We start from the raw sequence: 12,783 nt of genomic DNA, 5'->3' as shown, positions 1-12,783 counted from the left end.
ATTAAGTCTGAAGGAAAAGTATTCCAAACCTGATTATTGTCACTTGTTAGAAGCAGAACATCAAAATGTAAAGGGTTGAAATAAAGGTGATATTAGCATAATATTATAATCAATTCAGTGAACTCAAAAGAAAACAACTTCTCTATGCTCAGGACTATTGGTTATTCTGTTGAATTCTAGATATAAATTAGGAGAGAAACAACAATCTCTTCCATGAGGTACTTCCATTGTCTGAACTGGAGATTTCTGAATAATTAAATAAACAAATAGGGATTGTTCATGGAATGGAAATTCAAAGACCATGTGCTGCTCAGAGGAGTCATAGGTGTAGAAAGCCTGAACAGGAAATCAGCGTTCAGCGTGGAGTCTGGCAGGAAACTATCTCCTAATCCTCTCACTGACACAACTTACTAACACCCACCACTTGTAGCATAAGACATGATGCTGAGGGAGAGAGTACGAAAACACCTATCATCAGAAGTGAACTTCTGCAATTAGAAGTTCCACAAATAATTAATGGGTTCCATTCTCAAGGCTGAAAGGCAGGCTCAATTAGAGACCTAGATCCAGTTAGCCTGAGACAAAAGGTCAGTTGAAACTGCCACGGCTGAATATATATATATACACACACACACACACATGTATATATGTGTTTTTGTGTGTGTGTGTATGTATATATATATATATATATATACATACACACACACACAAACACACACGTATATATGTCCCCCCAAAAAACCCTCCAGATTCTGAGTTGTGGAGGGAGACACATCTATTTCCTTCATTCTCATTTCTTCAAAGTGGAGTCCATCAGTAAGAGAAAAGTTGCCTGGCAGGGAACATTCTGGGAAGTGAGATGTAGAAAGCTGAGATGCATACTTGGCAGACCTCCAAGTGAACCTTCAATGACTGACTCGGAAATCTCTCCTGGTGCAACCGAGTGTTGACACTTGTGAGGAGTCCAGGCTGGCTCTGCCATAGATCTTAAACCAACTGTTGGATCCATCAACGATTAGCTAGACAAATTTGGGCTTACTACTAAAACTTTAACTCTGTAGTTTTGAAAATTGGAAACTCTTAGTGCTTTCTTTAAATACTTGGTATAAGAATGGCAAAATGAAAAACAGTCGTGTATTTGGGGGCTGCCAGTACATAGTCTGACACGTAGTAACTTTCAGTAACTTTCAGTGAGTGAGGGTGCGGATGGTGATGATGATGATGACGATGCTAATCATAGGTTTAAGCTTAATAAAGCAGGTGTCTCTTCTTCAAGGCAGATGGCTAGGGACCATATGCTGCTTTGTTTATACTTACTTACCTTTAAATATAAGCCCAGGTTCATGAGTCTATTCAAGTATTCCTCTTGTTTTGATTATGCTAACTTTGTGACTAGGTGTTGATACAGACAACTCATGCGCCTGGATCACTGACTAAGTTCTCTTTGTTCAGTTCTACAATTGCGTGTTTCAGTGAGATCATTCACCAGCATGTTGATCTTTGAATATCAACTTTATGTCAAACTGTATGAGTAAAACATGGCATCTTCATAGGAGCATATTTACCATTAGCATGATTCACATGTCTTAGCTGCTCTTTGGGCTTTGGTTAGTGGAACTACATTTATAGAAAGGTGATGTCTTTATTTAGAGGTACTTTTTTCTTTGTCAATAATGGATCTTTTTTTAAAAGGAAGGATTTAATTTCTCCTATACTATTTATATCCTACTTTATATAAAATAATACAAATAAAAAGCAAAATAAATTCTGATTTCTACTTGGATCTTTCTTCTACCTGCACTTGTTTGTCAGGTATTTTATACATAGTCTGGTCATTGTTTCAACATAGTAACATGTTAACAAATGTCCTAAGGAAATGATTTTTTTTTTCTGGGCTCTAATGACTAATGACAACCAGCAAAAAGCCAGAAAGGAGGTGTGGCTCAAGTGGTAGAGCATTAGCCTTGAGTGAAAAAGCTGAACAAAAGCATGAGGACCTGAGTACTGTCACAAAAAACTGAAATAATTCTTGAGACTTATTTCCTACAAATCCTTTATATCCAGACTCTAGTACTCTCTTGAAAGACTCTTACTATTTGTACAATCTTTTTGAAATCTACTTTGAGAAAAATACTTATAAGCTGATTGGTAGCATTCACTTTTACAAAAAATGAACCAAGGCTTTTTTTCCTAGTCATTTTTTTCTGTCTTATTTATGTAAAATAATACCTTAAACCACTTTGTGAAATGGAATAAAGTCCCAAATTAGTGTTGATCTCTTTGAGGGGCTGTGTGGTGAGGAAAATGAATTACAGTGATTTACTGTAATCCACCTTGAAACATGTAGGTTTATCCAATGATGTAGGTGAAAGGACACCCAGTAGGTGATAGTCCTCCCCTGGACATTTATCAGTTGGTAAAGTGGCTTATTTGTGTCATTAAGCTGAACCATTGGGAAGAGGAAGAACCATGTCCAGTTTGTTTATGGTTGTATCTGGAAATGGAAAGAGAGTATTCAACAACTGTAGCAAATATTTAGATACCCCTGGCTCCTGCATGAGTCACTCTAGTTACTCAGAAAGCTGAGATCTGATGATCAGGGTCCAAAGCCAGCCAGAGAAAAGTCCAAAGACTCTGTCTCTCAAATTAACCAGCAGAAAAGCTGGATGGGAGACATGATTCAAATGGAAGAGAGCCAGCCAGGAGCTAAACAAAAGTAAGCAAGAGTGCTGGGTCCTGATTTCAAGCCCAGTACAAGCACAAAAAGAAAATTAAATACACTCAATCTTTAGCATTTGTCTGGTTACCACCTTCTTCCTTGATTACTCACAAAGATTGCGTGCCAATCCAATTATTCAGTACAATGAGACATTTAAAGTTCTCTAACATTATAAGGTAACAATTTTAGGCCTTGGAGATATGCTTTGTTTCTTATGTAGAGAAGTGAGTTAAATTTCCTTTTGTCATTGGAAGGAAAGATTATTTGATGGATCTCCATTCCTGGTGTCTACATCTAATAGGTGCCATTATTTTACTGATTTTAGACCATCAGTCTTACAAGACACAAACTCATACCGAGTTTCATTCAATCCAGGCTGCTTTCTTTCTGGAGCTCGTGGGGGCTGAATAAGCATGAAATTATACTGCCAGTAATATTTTTCCTTGTTCTTCTTGGCAAGCATTGTTAGCTGCTGATGTGCAGGTTGTACTGCTGGCAATGTTTTTCAATTAACATTTAGTCCTTCTCCCCCATGAAAAGCTCAGCCTCTCCTTGGCACAGAACCAGTGTTTCAATGCAGTAATGTGCAGACCCAAAGAAGGCCTTCCTTTCCATTGATCTCTTCTTCTCGTAGCTTCTGTACTTGGAAAACCTTAAGGTCCCAGGAGGCAATGGAAGTCTCAGGATGTGATTCCTCACTGAACCTGTTTCATTTGTATGCTTTACTGTCTTGATTTTGGAAATTGACAGACATTGGTCTGCAAGTCCTGGAGAATTCCATTATGAATGGCTACTAATCGTATCCTTCATGAAGGCCTCCCTCTTTTGGCCAATTTTAAGTTGATCAGAAAATCAGAATCAACCAGGGATTACTTCCCATAGAAGGGAATTTGAAATGCCTAGAATTTCAAATCTCTCGTTCAGAGACAGCCGTTGTTCTGAGGTATTTCTTCTCACTCAAATGACCAACTCCAACAGGAGTTTCATGCCACTCATTCTCTCAAGACAGAGATCTAAATGCCCTTTTAAACTTTCTACTGCAGCACCAACTTACGAACAAAAGATTTAGAGCAAAAAGTAGCTATTTTGTATTTAAAAAACATCTTTTTCCTCCCTTGAATTTACCATCGATAGAGAATCAAATACGTTTGTCCTTTGAATTTCTCCTTGTTATTACCGTCATCAACAGAATGGCTTTGGAATAGACCAGCACATTGTAAAAGGTTGATAGGAAGGAAGAGAATGACAATAACCATGATACATAAACAAAACTTCATTTTGTCTCTGTGGAACTTGTACTAGAAAGATGAACTACAATTAAAGTATTGTAATAAGCAATATGATTTAGAGACTGCCAATAGCTCGGAGTGCTAACATTCTGACATGATGGCATGAATCAAGAAGGAGGAACCATGAGCAACTAATATTTCATATCGCTTCAGAATTACCAAACATTTTAACATGTTTTATTTAATTTGGACCCCACACACAGGTGAGATTAAGTACAGTTAATATTCCTAGGACAGTAATTCTTAAGTAGATTGGTGGCTAGGGCTAGGGAAAACCTTTTTTGTTTGTTTGTTTGTCAGTTGTGGGGGCTGAACTCTGGGCCTGGGAGCTGTCCCTCAGCTCTTCAACTCAAGGCTAACGCTCTACCACTTGAGCCACAGTGCCACTTCTGGCTTTTTCTGCTTATGTGGTGCTGAGGAATTGAACCCAGGGCTTCGTGGACTCCAGGAAAGCACTCTACCACTGAGCCAACTTCCCAGCCCTGGGAAAACCTTTAAATGTATCTTTCATTCCAGTTTTTTGTTTTTGTTTTCTGATGCTGAGGCTTGAACTCTGGGCCTGGGTGCTGTCCTTGAGCTTCTTTTGCTCAAGGCTAGGTGCTCTACCACTTGAACCACAGTGCCACTACCATGTTTTTTCTGAGTAGTTTATTGGGGTTAAGAGTCTCACATATTTTCCTGCCTGGGCTGGCTTCAAACTGTGACCCTCAGATCTTGGCTTCCTGAGTAGTTAGGATTACAGGTTGAGCCATTGGTGCCTAGCTTTCATTCCAGTTTTATTACTAGTATACTCAACTCTATCTACCTTTAGGAAAGCTGATGTATCCCATTTAGGGGAAAGTTTTAAATATCCAGAGCATATAATTTCTGGAAGGCAATATAAGTTTATTGTTTTTTTTTGGATAACTTCTTAAAGTTTGACAGATGCTTTAAAGCTTGGCAAATAAAACTCAGTTTTCTCATGTATACACTAATTTAAGGATAGTCTGGGTTTTATACATAGACCTATTCTCAAAAACAAGACAAACCAGCCAAAAGACACAGAAGCACACTTCCATTGTTCAAATGATGAGTCATAGCAGAGATATAATGATCTAAAACATGAAAATAATGTTGGTGGAGTAATTGTTCTGTTCTAAAATTGCTAAACTAGTTTAGAGTAATCATTTTCTCTTTAAACCTGTAAGTCTGGTAAGACAATAAGAACTCAGGAAAGTATATCTGTCTGTCTGTCTATCTATCTATCTATTTATCTCTCTGTCTGTCTGTCTGTCTGTCTATCTAGACACACATATATACATACATATATCTATATCTTTATACGTATACAGGTGTGTGCTTCTGGATTTCTAGATTGTGGCTGCTATTGGAATCACAGAAACACTTTTTCAGGTATTTATGACCAAGAGTGATTGCCAGAAATTCTGGTCCATTGTCTGGTGGGTTTTCTTCTTTTTCAAACTTCTTTGGTGATGGAGTAACAACCGCTGTTCTGGGAGCTCTGGGGAATGGGAGCGGGGAGGGGGGTGCTTATCTTTCTAAGCATGTAAGTGTGTTGTAAGAAATACTTGTGATTTTCTATGAGTTAATTAGAAGTTCGAACACATTTGATTATTTTGTCAGGTAAAACTCCTTTCTAGAATTTAAATTCAATTCCAGTCCAAACTCTCCTTCAGCTTACTTAGGGCTTCTAGTAAACTTCTGCTTGATGACCATCTAGCTAATAAAGAGAATTTCTGTGCATGCCAGAATGGGTCCTCTGAACACAATTGATCGACAGCATGGTCATTTAGACATGGGTGGACAGGGACTGAATTTAAGATGTGGATCCAGGTAGGAAGTCTCTGGACAGTGACTGAGGAAAACCACTGCAAAAACCAAGGGAGAGAGCACAGACATCCTTAGAATGCCTTGGCCAGCTCTCATGTCCTTTTTAAACTCACTTGGACAGATTGAGTTCTAAAATATAAAGAGAAATTTTTTTAAATTTCATTTCATTGTGAAGAGACTGTGCAGAGGGGACAGTTACGTGAGCAAGGGAACGAGTACATTTCTTGTCAAGCATTGCTACCACCTCTTTTGTTGTTAAAGAGGATTTTCACGCCAGTAACCTAGCTATGCAGGAGGCTGAGATCACAGTTCAAAGCCAGCCTGGCAGGAAAGTTTAATGAGACATCTCAAATTAACCACCAGAAAACCAGAAGTAGAGCTGTGGCCAAAATATTAGAATGCTAGCCTTGAACAAAAACACTCAGGCCCTGAGTTCAAGCCCCACAACTGCCAAAAAAAGAACAAGTTATATAAGACAAAGAAAGAAAAGGCTTAAGCAATAAACTCTCGTGTTTGAAATGACATAAAGAGACTAAGTGAGAGGAAGCTGCGGCTTGGTGTCTGGGATGGGTGAAGTACTGCTGCTGAGCAGGCACAGGTGATTTCAAAAACAGATTCCACATTTGCTAAGGAGTTAATATGAATTTTCAGATGACAGTTTAAATTCTTAAAAGCTTCCAAGTGATTGAAGAGAAAAATACTGTACGAAAGCTCAGAAAATTGCACAGAATCAAGATAGCCCCAGAACATATTTAAGAGCATGAAATTCTTAAGGAACACTTTCCTTTTCAAACACTTATCTGATCATCTGGGGAAAGGAAGAGATTGGGGTTTAAAGTGTGAGACTGGGGAGGTATAGAAAGAATCCTGGGCTATTGCTGTTGGAATCCAATGTAAGCATCAACTCCAGAAGTGCAATATTCTCTGCCAAAACAACCTAGGAAAACTGTCGGTTTGATTAATTGCACCTTTGTTATTTTCTGAGGTTAAAAATGCTTCTTGCTATTGGCAGGTCATTTTAACAAAATACTTTGCATTTCTTTGTTAAATAACATGTCATCAGAATTATCTAAGAAGATAAGCTATATATATGATATATATCATTTATATATAAGATCTATGTATATATAATATATATATATATATGTTACAATTGTGGATATAATTTGTGTCTACTGCATGAATATAAATTGAGTTAGGACATTATGCATGAGTGTTTCTCAAATGAGAACTCATGGGTGAAGCTAACTCATTGCTTCTTTCCACGATCTGTCTGCTCAAGATAATCTTACATATTAAAATGGATCAAAAAACATCAAAAGATGGATATTTCAAGGCATACAAAAGTTAGTAAACATTCAAATTGCAGAGGCTACCTAAGATTTCATTGGAGCGCAGTTGTTGCCGCTTATTTCTGTGCTGCCTACAGCTGCTTCTGAGCTGTAGGATGGAGTCATTGTGACAGATCACCTCGTTGCCTTCCCAAATCCTGAGTGGTGTGACTGTCTTGAGACACCCACTCCCTCTTGAGCGAGTCTTTTAGCTATATGCGAAACTTCCTCTCAATTCCTCTTCTCATTTCTAAATTCCTTCTTGCACAGTGACAAGCTGGAAGATTGGAGAGCTCACTCAACGTGGTCCCAACCCAGAAGAGTGAGGAGGTGATTCAGTCTGGCCCCTCCATCTCTGAGACATCCCCAGCCCTCAGCTCCATCCACACGGATGGACACTGGTCTCCTGTGTTGTGCTCAAGTGCTGTCTGGTGTCTCCACACACTGGAATACTGTGTCGGACCTTCTACAAAAAGCATGTGTGTTGTATAAGCCTGATGCAAGCTGCTTTCAGGCCTGAATACTGCATAAGAAACATGCAACAATTTGTGTATTGATTAGTTGGTGATTATTTTCCAACCTGAGGCTTGCAGCAACCCAGTCTTATATTTCCCTATGGAGGAAAGCTTCAGTACTCGCACTTCAGCAAGTCCCATCACATTAAAGATTACAACTATGATGAATAATGAAAACTCTCTGGAATAACCATTGAATGGCTCTTTAGTCCCATTCTAAGAGTAGCTGTCTATTTCCTGTGTATATCTGTGTGTATAGGTGTAGCTGAACTTATGATTTGCTATCAATCCACAATATAAATTTTGCTTTCCATGGAAAAAAACTGTCATAATTAGTTTTTAATAGGGGCGACTTATTAAAATATAAAATGTGAGAAGGAAAGAAAAGATAGAGAAGAGTGTAGAAAACTCAAGTATAACAGCATGTGTAAGTGATCACCACAGCTTATGTAGCCCAAGGAGGTAAAAGTAACTTCTAAAATGATTCTGAAACTCTTATACCGTAGAAATGGTGAGACAATGGCTGAACAAACACAGCAGTGAAACTCACTAGACACTGTGCTGAAAATGAACTTACAATTTGTAGGGGAAGAGGGTCAGAAGGGAAAAAAAACTGGGAGAAAACAAGGGAGGAGGTTCAAAAAGAAATGTACTCCCTACTTGACTTATGTAACTGTAGTCCCTCTATCATCTTTATAATAACAATAAAAATCATTTAAATTAATAAAAAACTCTTCTACTTCTGATTAGACTGTATTTGATTGTGTGTGTGTGTGTGTGTGTGTGTGTGTGTGTGTGTGTGTGTGAATGCTGGAGTTTGAACTCTAGGTCTTGTACTTGCCACACTTCGATCTCATGATTACTTTATTAATTATATAGGGCAGTATCAGATAACCAAACCCTTTTCCAAAACCAGCAATATATTTTGAGGAAGAAAAATGCCAACAACATCTAACATCTTAAAATGCTCTTTTTTTTGATAGCCAATTCTGTTGAGAACCAGCATCGTCCTCTTGAAAATGACTGTTAGTTTTTGCAATATTTCTATTACCATATTTTGTCAAATCTTTGTAGTTTGTACATTTGTCCTGAAACCACTTCTTTTGTTTAGAGCAAAAAATACTTTGCTCAATGCCACCCCTTCCATCATTCCGCCTCCCATCTAATACCTGCTTCCATTATCATATACGTACGTAGACTGCCATGATGGCATCGGTCAGGATGCATCGTCCTATAAGCTGACATGTTGAATTGGAACCTATATGTAGTGCTACTTAACCATAATAAAAAACAAACATGTGGAGGTGATGGTTATGTATAACATTTCTATCCTTTAACATGTAGGCTTTACATCTGCAGATCTAACAGTCTGACGGTATCACTTTTGCTTTAGGACAGCATTGTTTAGGAATTCCACTTGTTTAACGCATTGTTCATGAAGGTGAGATGGTGGTGGCATTGGGAGACAAAGAAGTATTAATCACAGCACCTGCAGTGACAGTTATTTTTGTTGCTATAATCATCTACCCCTCATGACTCACTCAGTGTACTAAGACATTCGAATCAATGTTATCTTGAACTGGCTAGAAAACTTTACCGGACCATTGAGTAGCATTATCTGCATCTTTAAAAATGGAAAGAAATTGGCCCCAGTGTCACACCCATCTTTCTAAACAGAAGCCACAATGTCCCTGGGCTGATCATTTAGCAATGTAAGTATTACTTCCTAGACCGCCACTTTCAATACCCTCAGCATCAGTCCTCTGATGCGTTCCCATCCCTTCATTTGTCACAGAACCATCTGTTGTTCTGTCATAGTTGCCTTCCCAGGCAGTTTTCTGACCTTAGAATTGAACCTCCGTCTGCCACAGGCCGCAGGTGGGTGTTTGGGGTGACCTTTCCACCGGCACTCCATGGCATCAGGACTTAGGGTACAGAACAGAAAGCCTAATGGCATGTTCTCTGTGAGATACAGTGTCACCTTGCTTCTTCAAGCAAATGGAAAGTCAACAGGAATGCCTTTAAAACTGTCTTGCCCAGCCAGCAATCTCCTAACCACTGGAATAAGACCAAACTGCTTATTTATCAGCCAGTTACTGCTTTGCTGCATCTCTATTTATAGAAAAACATGAACTGAAGTTGAGAAAAATGAGGAGGGAATAATGCCAAAGAGAAGTAATAAAAGGGATAAAAAGACTGTGTTTCACAAGGCAGGGTTTCTAGGCGCTGGTAATTCATGTTTCATTGTTTTAACATCTTTGATTCCACACATAAATTTGGAGTCATTTGTTTGTTGGGAATGATTACTGCAAACTAAGCCCCATCTGTCAGTCTAATACGTTAATTTATATTATGACCTGCTACCCTAACAACTTTGAATCTCTAAAAGAGATTCACTGATACTGAGCTTACAAGGTATCTGTTTGTGGACAGTGTGTTTATAGTTTCTGGGCCTTGGTTTACTAATCTAGTACATATAACCTCTGTTCCCTTCTAGTTGCTCCAGTTCATAACACTATAAATTTTTTCAAGAAAGTGGTAAATACATTTTTTCCCTTCAAAAAGCCAATGTTTAATTATAAGGTCTGTTGACACAACCACAGTATGAAACTTGTCTTTTTAATCTCTATCACTATCATGAATCTTTGTATTAGATTACAGAAAATAAATTTTCGAAAATTCTTCCTGTAATTTTCTTCATGTCATCAGCCTTCCTCTCAGTAGATGGCGCTGTTTGCTATTTTCTCGGAGACTACTGATCTTATTCCTCATCACAAGATTAGGGGAATTAGCTTTAGTCTCTAACAACCATTAATTAAAGAAATAAGACGTATGAGCCAAAAGAACAATTATAAGCAATTTGCAGCACTTTGATAATATAATCAAAATGGGGAAATGATGATTGGCGAACTTTATCAAAACCCATAATAATGGTGGAATAGGTGAAGTACAGATTGTACATAAACACGAGAGTGAATGTTCACTTCGAACACATCACCCTTAAAGAAAAACTCAAATTAGGAGCAATCTTAAAAAGTTAAAAAAATCTATCCACTTTAACAAAAGCAGCATTTGAATATATATGCATATATGCCATCACAATCAACATCCATCATCCATATTGAGAACTTGTCTGCTTTGTCAAATTCATCCAGAACTAGGCTATTTGAGCAAAAAGAGAGTGAACTGCAATTTCTTCGAAGTAATTTAAGTAGATCTCTCCTTCCCCCTTTCCTTTCATTTTCCTCCCTCCCTCCTTCCCTTCTTCCTTCCTTCCTTCCTTGGTCCTCCCTCCCTCCCTTCCTTCTTTCTTCTTCCTCTCCTTCCTTCCTTCTTCATCCTCCCCTTCCTCCTTCCTTTCTTTCCTAACTCACTCCAACTTTTGGAGGCCTCCACCCCACCAATTTCAGATGCAGATTGCAACCGAGTTCCAACTACAAACTGGTCTAAGCAGCCACAGGGTCCAGTTTGCTACACAGCACTGCCATGGATGCACATCAAGAAAACTCCCTACCCTGGGCTGTCCTCACTGTGGACGGAAGAGTGGGTTAAAAGCTCCTCTGACAAGGGAGGAGAAGGGGTGGGCTGTGGTACATCCTAAACCAGCAGGTGGAAGAAAGTTGGCCAGGCTCATGTCTAAAAGCAACCGAGAAACACTGCCCCTCAATTAGGGAAAACTAACTAGAATCCCCACCCACCCCGTTCCTCATTATCCTCTTGTTTCCCCAGCTGGAGCAAAGGGACCAGGGTAGGAGAGGGTCCTGAGAACCCCCTTGTCTGGGAGTAAGGGACATCCCCGAGACATCTTTTCTTCCCTTCCTCTGTCCAGATCTTTATGGCTTTCAGTAAACAAACTTCTCTGCTTGGGGAATTTTGGATTCTTTCTCAAGAGAAGAGTGGAGGAGAACACCCCCCCTCCCAAAGCGAACAAGAAAGTCGTTGCTCACATACACACGGCGACCACTTCACCTCCCAGTTTACTTTCCCTGCGGCTCCTCCATCCTCCCGCCTTGGGCTCCGGGGGTCCCCTGGTTCCCCCCCCATCCTCCCACCCCCGCCTTGGAACCGCTGAGCTCAGAGCCCCGGGGCAGGCTTCCTTACCTGATGATCACATACATGACCAGGAAGTTTCCGAAGAGCCCCACCACGCACACGATGGAGTAGAGGGCCATGATGGTGATGGCCGTGACGATGGAGGGGCTGCCGGCCGGGGAGCACAGGCCGTCGCCCGCGCCCAGCTCCGTGCGGTTGGGACCGCAGGGGTCGGACAGGTTGCTCTCGGAACGGGACAGGTTGGCCCAGGAGCCGGGGCTCGGGGCTGGAGAGCAGCCGGACGGCGGCGCGAAGGGGTCGGAGCAGTTGCCGGCGTCGGCGGGGACCATGCTGCTGTCCATGGTGCTGACGGCCTGCGGCGCGGATCGGGAACCCGAGCGGGGCGCGGGGTCGGACCTGGGAGCGTCGGGCACTTGGAGAGTTCTCGGCGCTTCGGCAGCCTCCTTTCCCCGCAGCCGCTAGTTCTTGAGCCAAACCCTGGCGGAACCGGAGAGGCGCGCGTCAGGCAGCCGGGGCGAGCCGGGCATCTGACATGAAGCTGGGCTTGGAGCCCCCGCTTCCCACCCGAGTAGGACACCGAGGCCCGGCCCAGCCCCGCACCGCCGCCGGGGCGCACGGGAGGGCGGGCGGGAGCGAGGGAGGGAGGCGGGATCCGGAGGCTGGGAGAGAAGGGAGGAGAGAGCGGTGGTGGATCTTGCGCAAAGCAATCCAAGGAGTCTGTCTCCTCGCTCAGGACTCTTGGTGGAAAGACAGCCAACGGGGCGGGAGCGGGGGAGAAGGAGGACAGGAGTTGTAAGGGGGGATGTAGTGGGGGGGGGGGGACGGCAGGCAGTTCCTTAGCAGCAATAAGGCAAGCAGAAGAAAAGGGGGCTGGATCACTCAATACTGCTTTCGTGCTTTTCCTTACCTTCTTTCTCCTTGACAATCGGATGGAAAAGCTATTGGCTTGGGCCCAACCCCAGAGATCCTTCAACTCCTGCACCCTCTCCCTCTCGTTCTGCTGTAATAAACTGGAGAGGAGCTGTCCCTCTTCGGGGCCTGCCAGT

At 41.4% G+C, this 12,783-nt stretch overlaps 1 protein-coding gene across 2 annotated transcripts in view; it reads right to left on the bottom strand.

Moving 5' to 3' along the window:
• Oprm1 (opioid receptor mu 1) overlaps positions 1–12,078 on the bottom strand; it is a 125,961-nt gene extending 113,883 nt beyond the window's left edge. For both annotated transcript variants that reach the window (XM_042678341.1, XM_042678258.1), the window contains exon 1: positions 11,786–12,078. In XM_042678341.1, coding sequence (XP_042534275.1) covers positions 11,786–12,078 — 293 coding nt within the window. The remainder of the gene's footprint in view (positions 1–11,785) is intronic.
• Positions 12,079–12,783: the final 705 nt, after the last annotated feature.

Source organism: Dipodomys spectabilis, unplaced genomic scaffold, assembly GCF_019054845.1.
Source record: "Dipodomys spectabilis isolate Male_0828 unplaced genomic scaffold, ASM1905484v1 ptg000001l, whole genome shotgun sequence".
Lineage (NCBI taxonomy): Eukaryota > Metazoa > Chordata > Mammalia > Rodentia > Heteromyidae > Dipodomys > Dipodomys spectabilis.
Note: the sequence above shows the minus strand (reverse complement) of the source record. Positions and strands in the feature narration are given on the sequence as shown.